We start from the raw sequence: 15,498 nt of genomic DNA, 5'->3' as shown, positions 1-15,498 counted from the left end.
CAACAAAGTTAGATGTTACTTTGGGGGGATCCAGGGGGTTCACGGTACCCAAGGTGAGGCTACAAAGGTAAGGTGGGGTTAGGTCAGGACCTGGCATTCTAAAAAAGGTTAGATTTGTTTACATCTCTGGAACCTGTCCGTTTGTCCTACACTCACCCCAATACCAATCTCAAAAATAAAGAAGCAAGAAACTAAGCATTTCTGACTACTATATTAGACTATACTTGATGAGGAAAATAGTTTTTGTATGACCCTAGGCTATGCCTAAAAAATACATCACATTCGGTAAAACTGCAGACTACTCCTACAGCCCGATTGCCCCAGTAGCCAACAAGAATATTTAGGCCATTTCGTATAAGCAACATTTAACTATCATCATTTATGTTTTTATGTTCATGCCCAAGGGGCTCATACTAAGGGTGCCCATTTTGCATGCAGACTGGCAGTTGCCAAACTGGAGGGGAAAGGTAGTAGTCTATTTGCTATTTTTGCCATATCTATTGGGCAAGGAGCAAATGCAGAGTGAGAAGGTTGGGGCTACTGTAGTAGGCTTTTGTAACATGAGTTTAACCAGACCACTGAGCTGATTAACAGCTCCCCCAGCTTAGAGCTGGCATCCAAGGATTAGACTTATTTTACGGGACTAAGAACCAACTGGTTACCTAGCAAAACGGGACCTACAGCTTATTGTGGAATCCGAACCACATTATAGCGACTGGAAATTAATTTCTATCACCAGAAATAAATTCATCTTATTCTTCATTGGCAGGTCGGAGATTCAAACTCGCGCCAGCAGAGTGGCATTACTGGAGAACGGAACCCACTCACCCAATGAGGAACTACTATAATAGGCATCTTGGAGGGAACATGACCTAACATTTTACCGCAATGCTGTGGGAGGGTCCACGGCTTACCTGGGGGGTCCAGGCAGTGCAAAGCCCCCTGGCCAGTTTAAGGCTGGCATCCAAGGTTAGTTTGGTAGGCCTAGGGTAAAGGAAAGTCTAAAAAAAAAAAAAAAAAAAAAAAAAAAAAAAAAAAGACATGCAATAGAAAATATGTGCCTGTAATGAGCCTCAGAACTGATTGTCGGTCGATGGTTGTTATTAGCCTCAGAACTGATGATGTTTTTATTATTTTATTAATGGACATCCTGGAATAGTATCGCGCATGCGCAGTGTTATAAGGAAGCCTTTGGTAAAAAGTGGTTTCCTTCACCAGGGGGTCAAGGGGCCTCCACCCCTGCTTAGTAGTACGGCCTACTAGATTAGGTTAGGTTAGGATACATTAGCTTAGTACGGTTCCTTTCACAACAGATTTCCTTAGCCAATCCCTTCTTGAACATTCGGCTCCCCACTGACTCTCATATTTGCGGAACTGTTCCGTATGGTCCATGCGGATCGACGCTACTACTTAGAAATACCTCAAGTTTTACTGGCCTGACGCTCCCCCTCAACCTAAACATAGGATAGGCCTAATGATCGCTGTGACGAGCAACCAACAAGCAAATTCGGGTAGGCCTAGGCTATGCACCATCGCCTAGGCTAACCTCAGTTCAAAAATTAAACTAGGCCTATACCTTATACATAAAAAAATTTGGAACAGTTATTCTAGCTTATGTCTCCGCAAATTCTACCTTCCCAGACCATTCCTGGCCTAGGCCTATGATAAATACGCCCATGATAAATAGGCCTATGATAAATACGCCTACGATAAATAGGCATCTGATAAATACGTCTATGATAATTATGATAAACAGGCCTCTGATAAATACACCTATGATAAATAGGCCTCTGAAAAATAGGCCTATGATAAACAGGCCTCTGATAAATACGACCGGGGTCAGGGTACGACCGGGGTTCGTTAAATGAGGTCACGGACGAGGAGAGTTACCAAATGACGAAGATACAGTAAATATATATCATGCAAGGACAAAAGATTAAAATGTACTACAGAATACAGTGGCAAACCATTATGGCAACTAATAAACAGTAAATAAAAAGGCAATCCTACGACTACTCGGCCTCGGCCATCGTCCCCTTCAGCCATTTTGACGACCGACTGACAGGAGCAAAGAAATCCTTTCACCCCGTGGAAAACGTCGCTCGTTTTGATCAACATAAACATAATTCAGTACACGAAACACCAAGCACGACAGAAGGGAAGAAAACCATCAAAACAAAGACTGAAAGTCATTAATTAACTCGGGCCATACTCGTCGACTGGGCGTAGCCATTCGACTTAAAAGAAATTAGCTATTTCATTTACCTTCGTGGCTGTTGGTGGTCTTTTCGCCTTGACCGACGTTGTCTCCATATTGCACTCGACCGGTATCCACTTACATTACGCTAAAGCACTCGCCACATCACACTTATATATAGTAAAATAATAAATGTAAAACTACTGAAACGCCAATATGGCGAACATTCCCCTTCACCCCAAATCACAGTGACTTTTTAATCTTCGATTATCTTTGCAATCGGAAAATCCAGCTCGTTCATTCCATTGATCAATTAGAGTCCGAGGACTGAAGGTGTGTTTTAAATAAGAGAGACGACGCGGAATAGCGCGATGGACAGGTAAATCTCACATGAAAGTACTTTGGGCAATGGCGCCTGGTCTGGCGTGGCCATTTTAGTCCTATGAGGTACTAAGGTGACCGTCGTCCGCTCTCTCCTCATGTAGTCGCCTTTCGTCCCCTACAGAAAAATTACTTAGAATATCATGTAACTCTCTTTCTCATGTTGAGTTTTATGCTTTTTATATACTTTCCGTTCCTTCCTTTAAAACTTTTTGACCTTAACAAGACACTTTTATTAAACGACGTAGGCCGTCTTTCGATCAGCTCCCCAGCTACTTGCGAGTCCCTCTGAGTCTGAACCTTACGCTGGTTATCGTTCCGCTACGACGTTTTTCAGGCGTTGGCACCGCTCGCTAAAGTATTTATTAATTAATTTTTTTAATTCCTCATAAAACACAATATTTTTAAAATAAAAATAACAATATATTAAAATAAAAACTATTTATGTCAATATTTATGTATATCTGTAAAACTATGAATTTATATAACGTATAAATCGTCAGCACAAGACGTCGTTTAATTTCTGTACTGATGAAAACGACTCCATGATGGCCTTTCCTTGTGACTGTGTTCGTGTCGGGTCGAGGTGTACGATCTACTACCGAAAAAAATAAGAATATGACAACTCCAAAATCGAGGTCGGATCGTTTTTCAAAGTAACAAATGCAATTCAGAATTGAAATAAGGAAAAAATCCCAAACAGCAACTGAGTCAATTTTTCCACATTCGTACAGCTTTAATGAACTACGAACCGGAAGTCTGTCATACGTATCTAACCAAGATCCTTTACTATTCTCAGAGTATATTTAAAGGAACTTGTCCATAACATGATTATTTACGACAACTGAGGATGTGGTATCTGATAAAACGTAAAACTATTTTTGTCATTTTTTTGCTGCATGTTTTGACCAGAACGTATTGGCAGATATACGTATTGGATGTTGCCAGCCATGCAAGGCTGTTGTTTGTGTTATGCTGTTTTCAGTTGAAAAGATAATCTTAAGTAAATAAAAAGAAAAAAGAAACTAAAAAATGGGGTTATATACTTAACTATCAGAAATCATTACTCAACTTAACGACACTAGGGAACATAAATAAACTGGGTCTTTAGACAAAAAGAATGGGACTTGAAAATTATTACTGAAGAAAATGGAATAAATGTAGCCTAAACTATCCTATTTTAAGAAAGCTTTTACTCAATTGTTTTTACCATTTACCTCTTACATGCAGGCTCCTTTCTCCTGCTTATTCTATGCCAAATGAGCCAAAATGCATAATTTTTATTAAATTTAGCAAGTTTATCTTCTTATTTACACCGGGGACTGATTGAAGATGAGTTTTTACGTCATCCTCCTCAAAACATAAAATAATATTTTTAGTTTCAGTTTGACGAACTTTTTTGACTAAGCACCTTCTACAATGTAGAGCACCTAGTTATCATCCCCTCTAATGCTTCAATATGCAAAATTAGCAACACATTCTCAAGAAAACTAACCACTTCAATTCTCGGTGATTTTACTCGAAGCCTTTGTATACCTTATTACCAATAAGTGCTGTTCATTAACTTCATCCGTATAAGTTATTTACTCGATATTAGCAGCATTCATCGTCTTCCTATACAATTTTCTTCCGTGAGACTATCAATTTTCAAACCAGTGTGCTGTGGAATATATTCTGAGTCAGCTACCCCAGCCCACATACTTTCATGCTGAGCAATCTTAGTATCTTGCAACTCTTCCGCCAACAAATTAATTTTGTTAGAGCAATCAGGCCAATCACTTCGGTTCCTTTGTATCACCATCACTAAAATCATCTAAAAACATAAATAGACACTGCTTTTGATGACACATTACATTCATATCGTATCTAGTCTTTATCCTTTCCTTCGTCGCTTTTACGGGGGAGGCAAATCACACTATGATTGTTGAAAATCGGTTTTTTTTTATGTACAAAACAACCAGTTTTAGGGTAAAGCCTATTTTCGAACGTTTGGTCTTCACTTCTTCATTTGCATACGTTTTAAGTCTTTATCTGCATTAAAAACTTAGATGTTGGTCTAGATTTCTACCTTCATCTTAAAATGTGGCGTTAATAAATATCTAATAATTATCTTCATGGTAGGTGACACGTAGGGAAGAAACGACCGTTTTTGCAAGACTGAGACGAATTTATACTATAGCGAAAGTACATTTTTTGGATTGTTTCCAACATGTTATAAACATTATATCTTTAAGAACTGTCACACCAGAAGTACCTGAATTGTTCATAAAAGGCGCTTACCACATGCTTTTTTATATGTAAAAACTTCTTGGGTAGCATGAATCATAAACAATTTCTTTGATGAGAAAATGTGAGCTATGTTCGATTCTCTTAATGCATTATTTTCGTTTATTGTTTTTTCTTAACCTAGGAAAGTAAATATTGTTTTCAAGTAGCTCTTGAGGCTTGAGAGGGCAAAATTTACTATATATATATTTCTAAATTTACTTTTAAACTGCTACAATTCTCCCTTAGACCTCTGTTCGCTTTTCATAGCTGGTAAGAATCCTTAGATTGTAGATTATTCTGAATTTTTTGGTTGTAGTCTTCCCCCTTGGAATTATGATGGTTTGCATTACTTCAATATTATTGTCTGTTATCTTCTAACATCTCGTTTAGTGACGATATATGATTTTTTTAGGCTGGACACTAAAACCTGTGACTTTCAACTATGAACTTGCTACTCCTATGGTCATACGTTATGAGAGGAAGAGCAATCCGTCATTGTTTTGGCCAGTTGATGCACATTGGTATGCCATGATTAAACACAGTTGTGTGGTCACTTTATCTCCAAATCATGTATTTTTTATTAGTGTATTACTACTTTAGCAGTGTGGATATACCCATTGCAGTTTCATTGTGACGGATTTGGTATAAGTCCTAATATATATAGATGCTAGGGGGACAAGTTTTCCCCACTGAATATTATTTTGGTTACCTCCAGTTAGAATCATTTCTTCTCTGGGGTAATATGTATGTTGTGTAAGTCTATGTTTTCTTATCCATTTTGGGTTCTAATAACCTTGTCCGCGCTGTCACATCTGTGCGAGTGGTATGTAGAAAGGTGAGGCAGTTGCTGAAGGACAGGAGATAAAGGGCTCCTGTCCCAAGTCCTTTATATTCTATCACTGTTCCAATAAGCACTACTCTGGCCAAGACCAACTGTAAGAGAATTCTTTGTAACTGGTTGGTCTGTCTTATGGTCCCGTAGGGGGACCACGAGAATAAAACTCCTTGATAACTCGCAACGGAACTAGAAACTGGTTTTTTCTAGCCAAAACCTGTTTTTTTTTTTTTTGTCTATTTGTTCTTCATCTCTCAAGTAATATTACTGCCCCTTGTACACCATTCATGGTGTTGTGTTGAGTAACTTGGACATTTACTTTCTTTTAGTACCATTTAGTTCTCTATATTGAATTTTGATTGTTGTTTCAAAAAGCCATTATCAACAGGTTATATCCTATACAGGAATCTCAATAGAAAATAATTTGAGTCCAAATGCTGTTATTTAGCAGTTTTCAATATTACAAACTTGAACAATACTCATTCCCAAAAAATTTCAAAGATGAATAAAGGCTGGATGAGGTTTAGAGATCTGTTTAAGTTTCCTCTCATATGATTCTGAAGTAACATATCAGGTTGAACTGTTCTTTATTGTACTGACCATCAATATTCAAGCTACTAGTCATGCAACAGATTATTATTCAATTTGCCTGGAACAGTGTCTCACTCAGCAAAGATTGCTACAATTCTGAAGAACTTCCTAGATATACAGTACATCTTACCCTCAGTGCCTTTGGGGTTGTTAGTCTGATGAGATCAGACCCAACAGTGAGGGTGCTTGACATAATTCTTTTTTCTAGCTCAAACAAATAAGCTACTCAGATTTGAAGGGTGACAGCTTCCTGACCACCTTCGCATTCTATGGGCAATCTAATCAATATTCAACTAAGAGTTTGTTCACTAGTACATCCTGTAAAGGAAAAGGTAATGAGGTCTAGCTAATTTACCTTGCAAGGAACTATTTAGAACAAAAACAAGACTCTGGGTGGCTTCAAAATAACAAAACCAGGCTTAAATTCAACTTACAACATACTTCAACCATCTTAAACTACAAAGATTTACAATGAGATCTTTCAAAGTACTTATAAATTTAAATTTACAGAAAATAACTCCTTTCCTTCTGTTTAAACAGCCAGTTCTAAGAGACTGTGTAAGAATTATTCTCAATTTTAATATTTTACCAAAATTCTCCTTTGTCATTTTTCTGTTTTTCAGCATCTATAAATTCTGTACCATTGATGTCTGCTACTGCTAAACTGTAAATGTATTTCTGACAGGTACCATAGGTAAGTAAGCACATCATGAACAATAATAAATTAATACATTGAACACTGGCACACACTTTCTTGTAAGTTCTTAAGGATGTATGCAATAACACAAATTTCTCTACAAGTTTTATTGTAATAGTTTTATGGTTAAAACTTTACCTTACACTTAGAAATGAAAAAAAAAACAGTAACCAATTGCTAATAATAAGAGAAACAACAAGCATATAAACTTCATTTAAAAAAAGTTTACTAATTCAGTGTTTTAAATGTACATTCTAACAAAGTCTGCATATATATCACTTGCAGATGCCAAACTATAAAAATACTAGGCTAAATTATCCAACACAAAAACATAAATTAATGATGACAATGACTCTTGGATTATCCAAAGATGTGATGAACGATGAACTATTTGTCACTGAAAATAAGATGAATGCAAATGGAAGAGTTCCTTGGGAATTCCTATTATAGAAGTTAGGGCAAAAAATGGTCTGGAATGCCACAATTAAACAGGACTAGATCATGTTCTCAAAATTTTACTTTTGCTTAAGCTCATTCAAGTTAAGAAACAGCCATATCCCCAATGTGCAAGGGCTCATGGTGTTAGATTTTCACTTTTAGTTTAGCCACACTGTATCTCCACAGTGTCCATAAGGAGTAAATTGTTGTAAAAAAAAAAAAAAAAAAAAAAACAAACATCTTCCTGGATGGTAAAAACAGATGACCATGACAGACAGCAATATATAAGAGAGACTGAGCAGTATAATATACACTTCAAGACAAGATTCAGGATCGTATAAACATATGCATTTCACTAACATTCCTGAACCTTAAAACCACCACTTACAAATGTTAATTTGTCTAAGAATGTTACAAACTTGTGTATATGCTGCTTATCTATTTCAGACTATTCAACAGTAGTAGTTTTCACACTAATATAATTAGAGTAAAAAGCTTCACAAAACTCCTTCCAAGTTCTTCAAGTTATGGAAACATAAAATAATATAAGCTACTATACGACTTTGGGAAATGAATGGCATGGGTGAAAGGGTAATACAGCACATGAAGGAAATCCTGTCATTTCATATTTTGTAGGAATACAGTAGGAAATCCTTCATTCAACAAAAATCTCTCAAGATAACATCAGTACTTTAGTGCTGGATTGTAGAAAGTCTCACTGTTTTAAATCACTGCAACAGAATGTTCATGTTAAGGCACAAATACTCAAAATACGCAATGAATGATCATGATCATTTTCTTGTTTCTATTCTCCTCATGAAATGAACCCTTCAGTTTCCGTATTACATTTCAAACAACCATGTTTTGATTTGCGTTATCTTCCAAAATGATATCCTTGATGAAAATACATGATGCCAGAACACAACATCCTCTCCATGTGAACAGGTAGAACCTCATGCTTTCTAAATAGGATAATGCTTTCTCTGTAAGTTACATTTACACAACACTTGATGCAAAATGTCCTAAAATACCTCACCAAGCAAATCTTTTTTTTTTTCTGCATGTGGGGTGGGGTGGGGAGTAAGTTACAGAAACTGACCTGAGCTTTCATACAATGTTCACGTCTGGTTGAAAAATTCTTAAGTAAACAGTTTTCTACTTATTTTTTTAAATGCATACACTGTCACATTTATTCACAAGTGGACCCCTTTCAGCTGCGTGTATGTGTGAGCTTGTGGTGGGATATGGCCAAGAAGGTTGAACATTATGAAAAAGCTTTAACCAACTAACTGGTACTAAATCCACGTCTGCATAGTTCTTGTAAATTTGTTTTGACAGCTTTGCTATTTCTTGTGTAGATGTGTACCTTGTATGATACATTTGATTATTTCAGTAAGTGCTCTTTCCCTTCTTTCTCTAATATGCTGCACTTCTTTCCTTGAAGTATTTTCAAAATTTCTTCCCTATTACATATGCCCACATTACGGTATAATAACTGTATCATATGGTGGCTTTTTTTTCTTACACAAAAGTCTATCATACGTCCTAAAAACAATTGAACTGGTGGTTTTTCATCATCAGTTTCATACTGCTTAGAACAAAACCTGCCCTTCATTGCACTCAAAATGGAAATATTCTAGATCTCTCACATCACAACCAATGTGGAAGATCTCATAAAATACATGCTGCAATGAAAATGCAATTAAAAATTTTAAAAAGACATGCAGTTAGCAGTATCTTGAAGGCTTCCATCTGTCTCAGTTTCAATTAAATTTCACAGAAAAACATGCTTTTCAAAATCTACCAAAGATAAAGGGACACTGACACGTATGGATATATACAAAGATCTGTTTTTGATAAAAAAAAATTGCTGACAAGAAAGAGAACCAAACTAATCATTACTCCCAAACTCTGAAAAAAATGATTGCACTTGTATGGAAACCTAAACAAATAAGAAGAATATTTTGCACTGCTATTCCCTAGATTCTACCTACCCTGTACATTCACTTTAACAACATTCCTCCTAAACTGCTACCATTCTGCCTTGAGTTATTACAAACACATCACAAGTATGTCCAGAAAAAGGGATATTTTTTTCGATACCATCACCATGATGACACAAGACCAATTTCAGGAGTGATGAAAGAAATTTATGAGATTTGTTTGTTGCTTCCAAGATAAACTGTAAAGCAAATATACTAGCCAAAGTCTTTAACTGTATAATCCCACTCGTACTATATGGGAGCTGCAAATTCAAGGGTCTACTTATTTCATCAGTTTTTATTTCCCTGCTTAGAGTATATTCTTCAATCATTGAACCTGCCTTTAATTAAGAAAAAAGAAGTGTGCTTGTCATCTTTTAAGAAAAGTAAATGAACAAACCTTTCTTAAGAGTGAATACACTTTACTTTACTGTCATTATTTCAGAACATAATACAGTACAGTACAAAACAATATTTCATAATAAGCTAAAGTCATGCTGTATTGTACACTAAGCAGGTTAGACAGCAATCATGCCATTTCATTATTTGGAAAACTTATGGATGGGTTTTGTATCTTTATTCAACAACTTTAAAACTGCACATTAGTATAAAAAGTCATATGACCAGCTTCTTACTAATTTCCAGATATACTTCAGGGCTTGGAAAGTTTCACGCATTAACACTTTTTGGACAATTATTTCTTCATATTTGTTACCAACATGCATAAAAATACTTTGCATAAAAAAAAGAGTAAACATCAAGCAAAATAAATACAATACAGCATATGTATAACCTTTAAAAACTACCAGCACCTCCATAGTGGAAATGTAGCTTGTCATGTCCTTCCTTTTTTAGAATCTTAATTCAATTCTGACTTTGTATAGGGTACTGCCCACAGTGCGCCATGAGTGGCACACTATAGGCATTACTGTAGGACCTATGTCACGTCACTTCAGCCACTGTGTGCAATGCTTCTTGCCTGTGACTTTCAATCTGTTTCCTTTGATCTCCTTCCACTGGCTGTCAAACTTACCTAACTTCGTCATGCTTTTCATTTTCCTCTCATTAAGGATCATCACTCTTATTGTTATCATAAAATTTTGAAGTTCAGTTAACAACCATGTACCATTAATGCTCTTCCTGAGATTTTCTCAAAGGATTTGTTTTACAAAAGGAACACAAGTTGGAGCATGGCAGAGTTAGCCAAGTTTGGCAGCTGAACAAGGAGAAAACAAATGTAACTGAAGTTACAGCAATGCAACCAGTGACAAAAGGCTGAGAAGACCCTTCCGTACCATCTACTAGGCACCTTGAAATGCTCACTTTAAAAAGTACTTAATTGTGAGACTCTCATAAAAGAAGAAAACCTTTGGCTCTGTTGTAGGATGCTAGATTTGTCGATAAGAAGTCTGGTTAAACTATTATGATATAGAAAAACATTAAATGATTTTAAGTCACTTTTACTATAACTTATACTGCAATTAATCAAACCACTTAGTAAAAGTCTCACTATTCAAAAGTGGGCTATCCATACATACTCTTGGCTGCAAAAATGGCAGCAACAGATAACACCAAAATCACCTAAAACTGCAAATCATAAGACATAAATATACTCCACGTTGCATAATAAAATAAAATGACGTTCCATCAGAACAAAATCCCTTATACCAATTAGCCACATCAGCCACAAAACTAACAAAATGATCATGCCTAATTGGTATTATGCCAAGAGACAAAAGGCTTATCTCCATGTCTGTAAATAAAAACCTTTCAGACTCTGTTGAAAAAATGAAGTCATGAAAAGAGAAAACAACATAACTCTCCCTCCTGAGTACTAAAAAGGTCTGGTAATATAATAAATTACCATAAAAAATTTGCTTTGGCTCCGTAACTATTTAATGTCATAAATGTTAATTGGGATGAGAAACACAAAAGTGCATCAACCATACCACAAAGAATTGTACAAGTTTTACTCAATCCTCAAGAGTATTTTTCACTTCAAAATAGTTTAAAACCGCTTTCAACACAAATCCAAACGCAAAAACCACCTACGACTGTGTGGTGTCCAATGGCTTCCAAAAACAACATTGAAAGTTATATACACACATCTTGCAAATATTGGTAATACAACAAGTAAAAGATTCCTCGGGTCTCAATTTTTTTTTGCACAAGAGATACGGTCAAGACATTTAAAAATTGCAAGTGTAAGATATGGTACACTTGTTGTAAGTGAAAAGCATCAATAATACCCCTTTCCTTCCAATAGGTGCTTTTCACTACTGCATATGGAAGGCATGTGATACTTGCAACAGGTAAAAGCACTTATTAATAACCATAGAAATGATACGCAAGGAAGAGGAAGTCTACTGGCTTCCTGTGAGTGAGTTCTTAAGAAAAGAAAAGAAAAATGTCTGTAAAGCTACCTATCAATGTGACTGGAGACACTCCTCATTCGAGAAGAAACTGCCTTTTCATTTTTATTTAAAGCAACAAGTGCAACAGAACACTGTACAAATTATCATTCTGAAGGAACGATAAAATTGAATTCTTGGACGGATAATTTTGTAAAAGTGGGTTTGCTATGGCTGATGGTACAGTATGTGAGAGAGAGAGAGAGGGAGAGATAGAGAGAGAGAAAATGGCATGAAATACATAAATTAAATGGAACAAATTTCTATAAACAAAGTGACAAGGCTTGAAAGTCTACCAACACCAATAAATATTTAAACCTGTAAATGCATAATTACAAGGTATGCAGAAAATGCTCGTCTCAAAAATACTGTACTGCGTGGGATGCAAAGAATGTCATTCAAGCATCTCTGCACCAAATTACGGTTCATCTGTTTTCCACCGACCAGAGTACTAACACACAAACATGAAAGGGGACAACACGTAAGAGTAAAGTGTCTGTAACGCCAGAAGAGAAGTAAATCATTTAATAACTACATTATTATACCTTTACTTCAAGTCTTAATAATGCAACAAAATTAGTGCTAGTGATCACCAAACACAACAGATTACTTAAGCTTTACCCTGATAATCAAATCTCCAACTAAGGCTAGCTCACGTCTAAACAAATGATCCCCCATCAAAAAATGGCACTAAAAGATGCTTCTTGCCTTTTCACATAAATACATGAAAGTAAAACAACAGCAGCCTCTTCACAATTCCAATATTGCATGAAAAACTGTATACTAATCTACCTAAATCCAATCACCGTAGTATGTTTAAATGCCCTCTATTATTACCATAAATCAGGCCTTGGCCAGGGTAAGGAAGCCAGCGGATGCAGTTTAGCGAAGTGTGTCGGTGGTCACAAGCCACCTCAATGTCTCTCAAGAACTGCAGGTGACCTGCCTGCCCCTGCCGGTGGAACATTGGGTTGTCGCAGAGCTTGTATATTTGAGCAACAACCTATGGAGGAAAATAGAGTATAACTATGCATCACCAACATATAACTTTAAATATAAAAGGCATAATTGAAAATTTTCCTAGCCTAACCCGTCCAAAAATGGTTCAATTATGCGATCCACCCATCTGCTCACAATGTTCTTCTTTTATTATAAGATCCAGCTTACGACAACAAAAACCACAGAACAGACTTACAAACCAAAAGTTACCGACCTAACCATCAGAGGTGTCTCTCAACCTCACTACACTCTGTTCAACACCTCCGCCAGTGTTTGTTTACACTTTTTTCCCTCCCGCCATTTCTGTCCTATGACGTCACAACAAGAACAGATACTTTTTAAACATAAAAATGCTTTGCTATAAAAACATGTTATAAAATTAAACATGTGCTTTTTATATATTTTGTAACACCCACACCTTTTCACCAACACAAAAAATAAATATAAAATAATGATGATTAACTTATAAAACTAACATAAAATCAATAATGTTACAAAATCAATGAAAGAGCATAACATCAATAACTGGCATTACTCTGCAAGAAACAATAAAATTGTCAGTTTACTACAGTTAGGTACTGATGGGTAACATGAAAAACGTTTTTCAAATTACCCATAAAAATAGTCTGTAATATACTGATATTTGTCATTACCATCAGCAATTTAAATTAATAACTAAACATTGGAAAGCCCAACTAAGAGCTTGGCATTCCAGCAAAGTGTATGTTCAGCTGGTTGCCCATTCACTCAGTGGTCTGGTTGAACAACTTATTAACAATCCCCACTTACAATGGGGATTAGCTTTTGACAAAGGCATTTCAATTTTTATTTTAACACTGCATTCAGCACAGCTTCTGTACCTTATTCAGCACAGCTTCTGTACCTTATTCTATCACCAATAGCTCCACAGTGTACTGTATATATTTATTCAAACCATCCATATACAGTAGAGTACCATTTAATATAATCAAACACTTAATATCTTATTTTCCACTTAAAGAATCAAGGTCCAAATGAAGAGTAAGGGGAGAGGGCATTAGGTCATAAAGCATGATTAATATAATTGTATTTAAAGTGTGTTCTATATAAAAATTATTTGTTCAAAACACACCACATTAATTAAATAAAGCTTGAACCAAAATTTAGGAGGGAAGATGAAAAGAGGGTACTGTGGTCCTTAAACTACAGGATGGGAGGAAACCTGAAGCAGATAAGGATTTGAAGTCAAGCTTGCTTTAAAAGAAAGGTCACTAATTTCCTTCAAGGATTACATCCTGTTCTTCGTCTGCCATACTATTTTCTTATTTTCTACATGCCTGCATAAGACTAGAGTACTGTAAAAGCTTTCCCATACAGCTGTCCCCAACTAACTGACAACAGACTCACCTGCTTTGTATTGTGATGCTGAAGAAGCCGTGGAATTTGTGAACAAAATCCCACCACCAAATGCCTTGCCACTGGAGACAGACTTACACAAATGGTGTTGGGTGCAAATATATAGCTGTATAAGAGCTGGCCCAAGGAACGATTTTCTAAACTGTAGACACCTGGAAAAACAATAAAGTACATTTAAAGTTATGTTTCATTAAGTTCAATGAAATGATTATGGTTCAACATACTGTACTCTGAAATATTTATTAGAAATTTCATTTTAAAATACAACAGATCTTTTAAAAGTGTGAAAACTGATACACTGACATTCTAAGTAAAGAGGAGGAGGTGGAGGAGGAGAGAATACCTTATGGAAAATGGAGAAAGGAGGAGGAGGAGGAGGAGGAGGAGGAGGAGGAGGAGGAGGAGGAGGAGGAGGAGGAGGAGGAGGAGGAGGAGGAGGAGGAGGAGGAGGACCTTGTCCAGTTGACAGACCAAACTCTTGCAATTCAGTTTGAATGCAGATTGCACTACCCCTTGCATTAAAAAGCCCAAAAGAGAGAGAGAGAGAGAGAGAGAGAGAGAGAGAGAGAGAGAGAGAGAGAGAGAGAGAGAGAGAGAGAGAGAGAGAGAGATACTTACCAACCATAATCATAGCTTCACTCTCAGGAACTAGAGCAGCCAACAAGGTACCATCTGCTGATACATCAACACTTGCATCATTATGAATTTTACATTTCCCTACTACCAAATTAGATAAGCCTGAAAAGAGAAGCAAATCAATGTAATGTACAAGAGACGATCATACAGGAACATATGAACTTTATACCTAGAGTATAAAGTATCTTGCAATTCAATACCAACCTTCTTCTTGAGCATACACTACTCACTGCTGTAAAATGCTCCAATACTTTACAAAGTTCTAATGCTTAGTTCTACTATTATCCATACCCATTTCATCATGCTGTCGTGATTGTGGGCATTCACAAGTACAAATAAATCAATGGCAATTTGTCTAATTAAGAACCCCAGCCTTGACTCTTGAGATCCTTTTTATACTATAAGGTAAGGATAATATCACATTTCTACTACAGATATTTTAGTTATTGTTCTCATACAGTGCAGGAGAGAATCCTTTCTCTGATCAAGGAGCTACATGACATCCAGTTGACCATAACACTCAACATTTACTCTATGGATATCACAAGGGCTCAGCTTGCTCTACCACCAAACATTTGCATTTTTTCACATGCTTCCATTTTCAGATTGCTGTTCTTCCCTTTCCTGTGAAGCTGAGGTATATTTTGCTTTAATGTTAGGTGATATTC

At 36.3% G+C, this 15,498-nt stretch overlaps 2 protein-coding genes across 8 annotated transcripts in view; both read right to left on the bottom strand.

The window, feature by feature from the left end:
- The window catches only part of LOC136837131 (dentin sialophosphoprotein-like), a 98,450-nt gene extending 95,547 nt beyond the window's left edge, over window positions 1-2,903 (bottom strand). For 2 of the 3 annotated variants that reach the window (XM_067101741.1, XM_067101743.1), the window contains exon 1: window positions 2,011-2,061. In XM_067101741.1, coding sequence (XP_066957842.1) covers window positions 2,011-2,046 — 36 coding nt within the window. In that variant the 5' untranslated portion in view covers window positions 2,047-2,061. Of the gene's footprint in view, window positions 1-2,010; window positions 2,062-2,265 lie in introns of those variants that run through there. The other variant, XM_067101742.1, reaches the window with a different exon arrangement.
- A 5,915-nt stretch (window positions 2,904-8,818) lies between these two features.
- Window positions 8,819-15,498, bottom strand: part of LOC136836909 (serine-rich adhesin for platelets-like) — a 40,337-nt gene continuing 33,657 nt past the window's right edge. For all 5 annotated transcript variants that reach the window (XM_067101359.1, XM_067101362.1, XM_067101360.1 and 2 more), the window contains exons 18-20: window positions 14,813-14,932; window positions 14,186-14,346; window positions 8,819-12,803 (exon numbers count right to left, since the gene is read on the bottom strand). In XM_067101359.1, coding sequence (XP_066957460.1) covers window positions 12,603-12,803; window positions 14,186-14,346; window positions 14,813-14,932 — 482 coding nt within the window. In that variant the 3' untranslated portion in view covers window positions 8,819-12,602. The remainder of the gene's footprint in view (window positions 12,804-14,185; window positions 14,347-14,812; window positions 14,933-15,498) is intronic.

The sequence above is a fragment of the Macrobrachium rosenbergii genome, chromosome 57 (genome assembly GCF_040412425.1).
Source record: "Macrobrachium rosenbergii isolate ZJJX-2024 chromosome 57, ASM4041242v1, whole genome shotgun sequence".
NCBI lineage: Eukaryota > Metazoa > Arthropoda > Malacostraca > Decapoda > Palaemonidae > Macrobrachium > Macrobrachium rosenbergii.
Note: the sequence above shows the minus strand (reverse complement) of the source record. Positions and strands in the feature narration are given on the sequence as shown.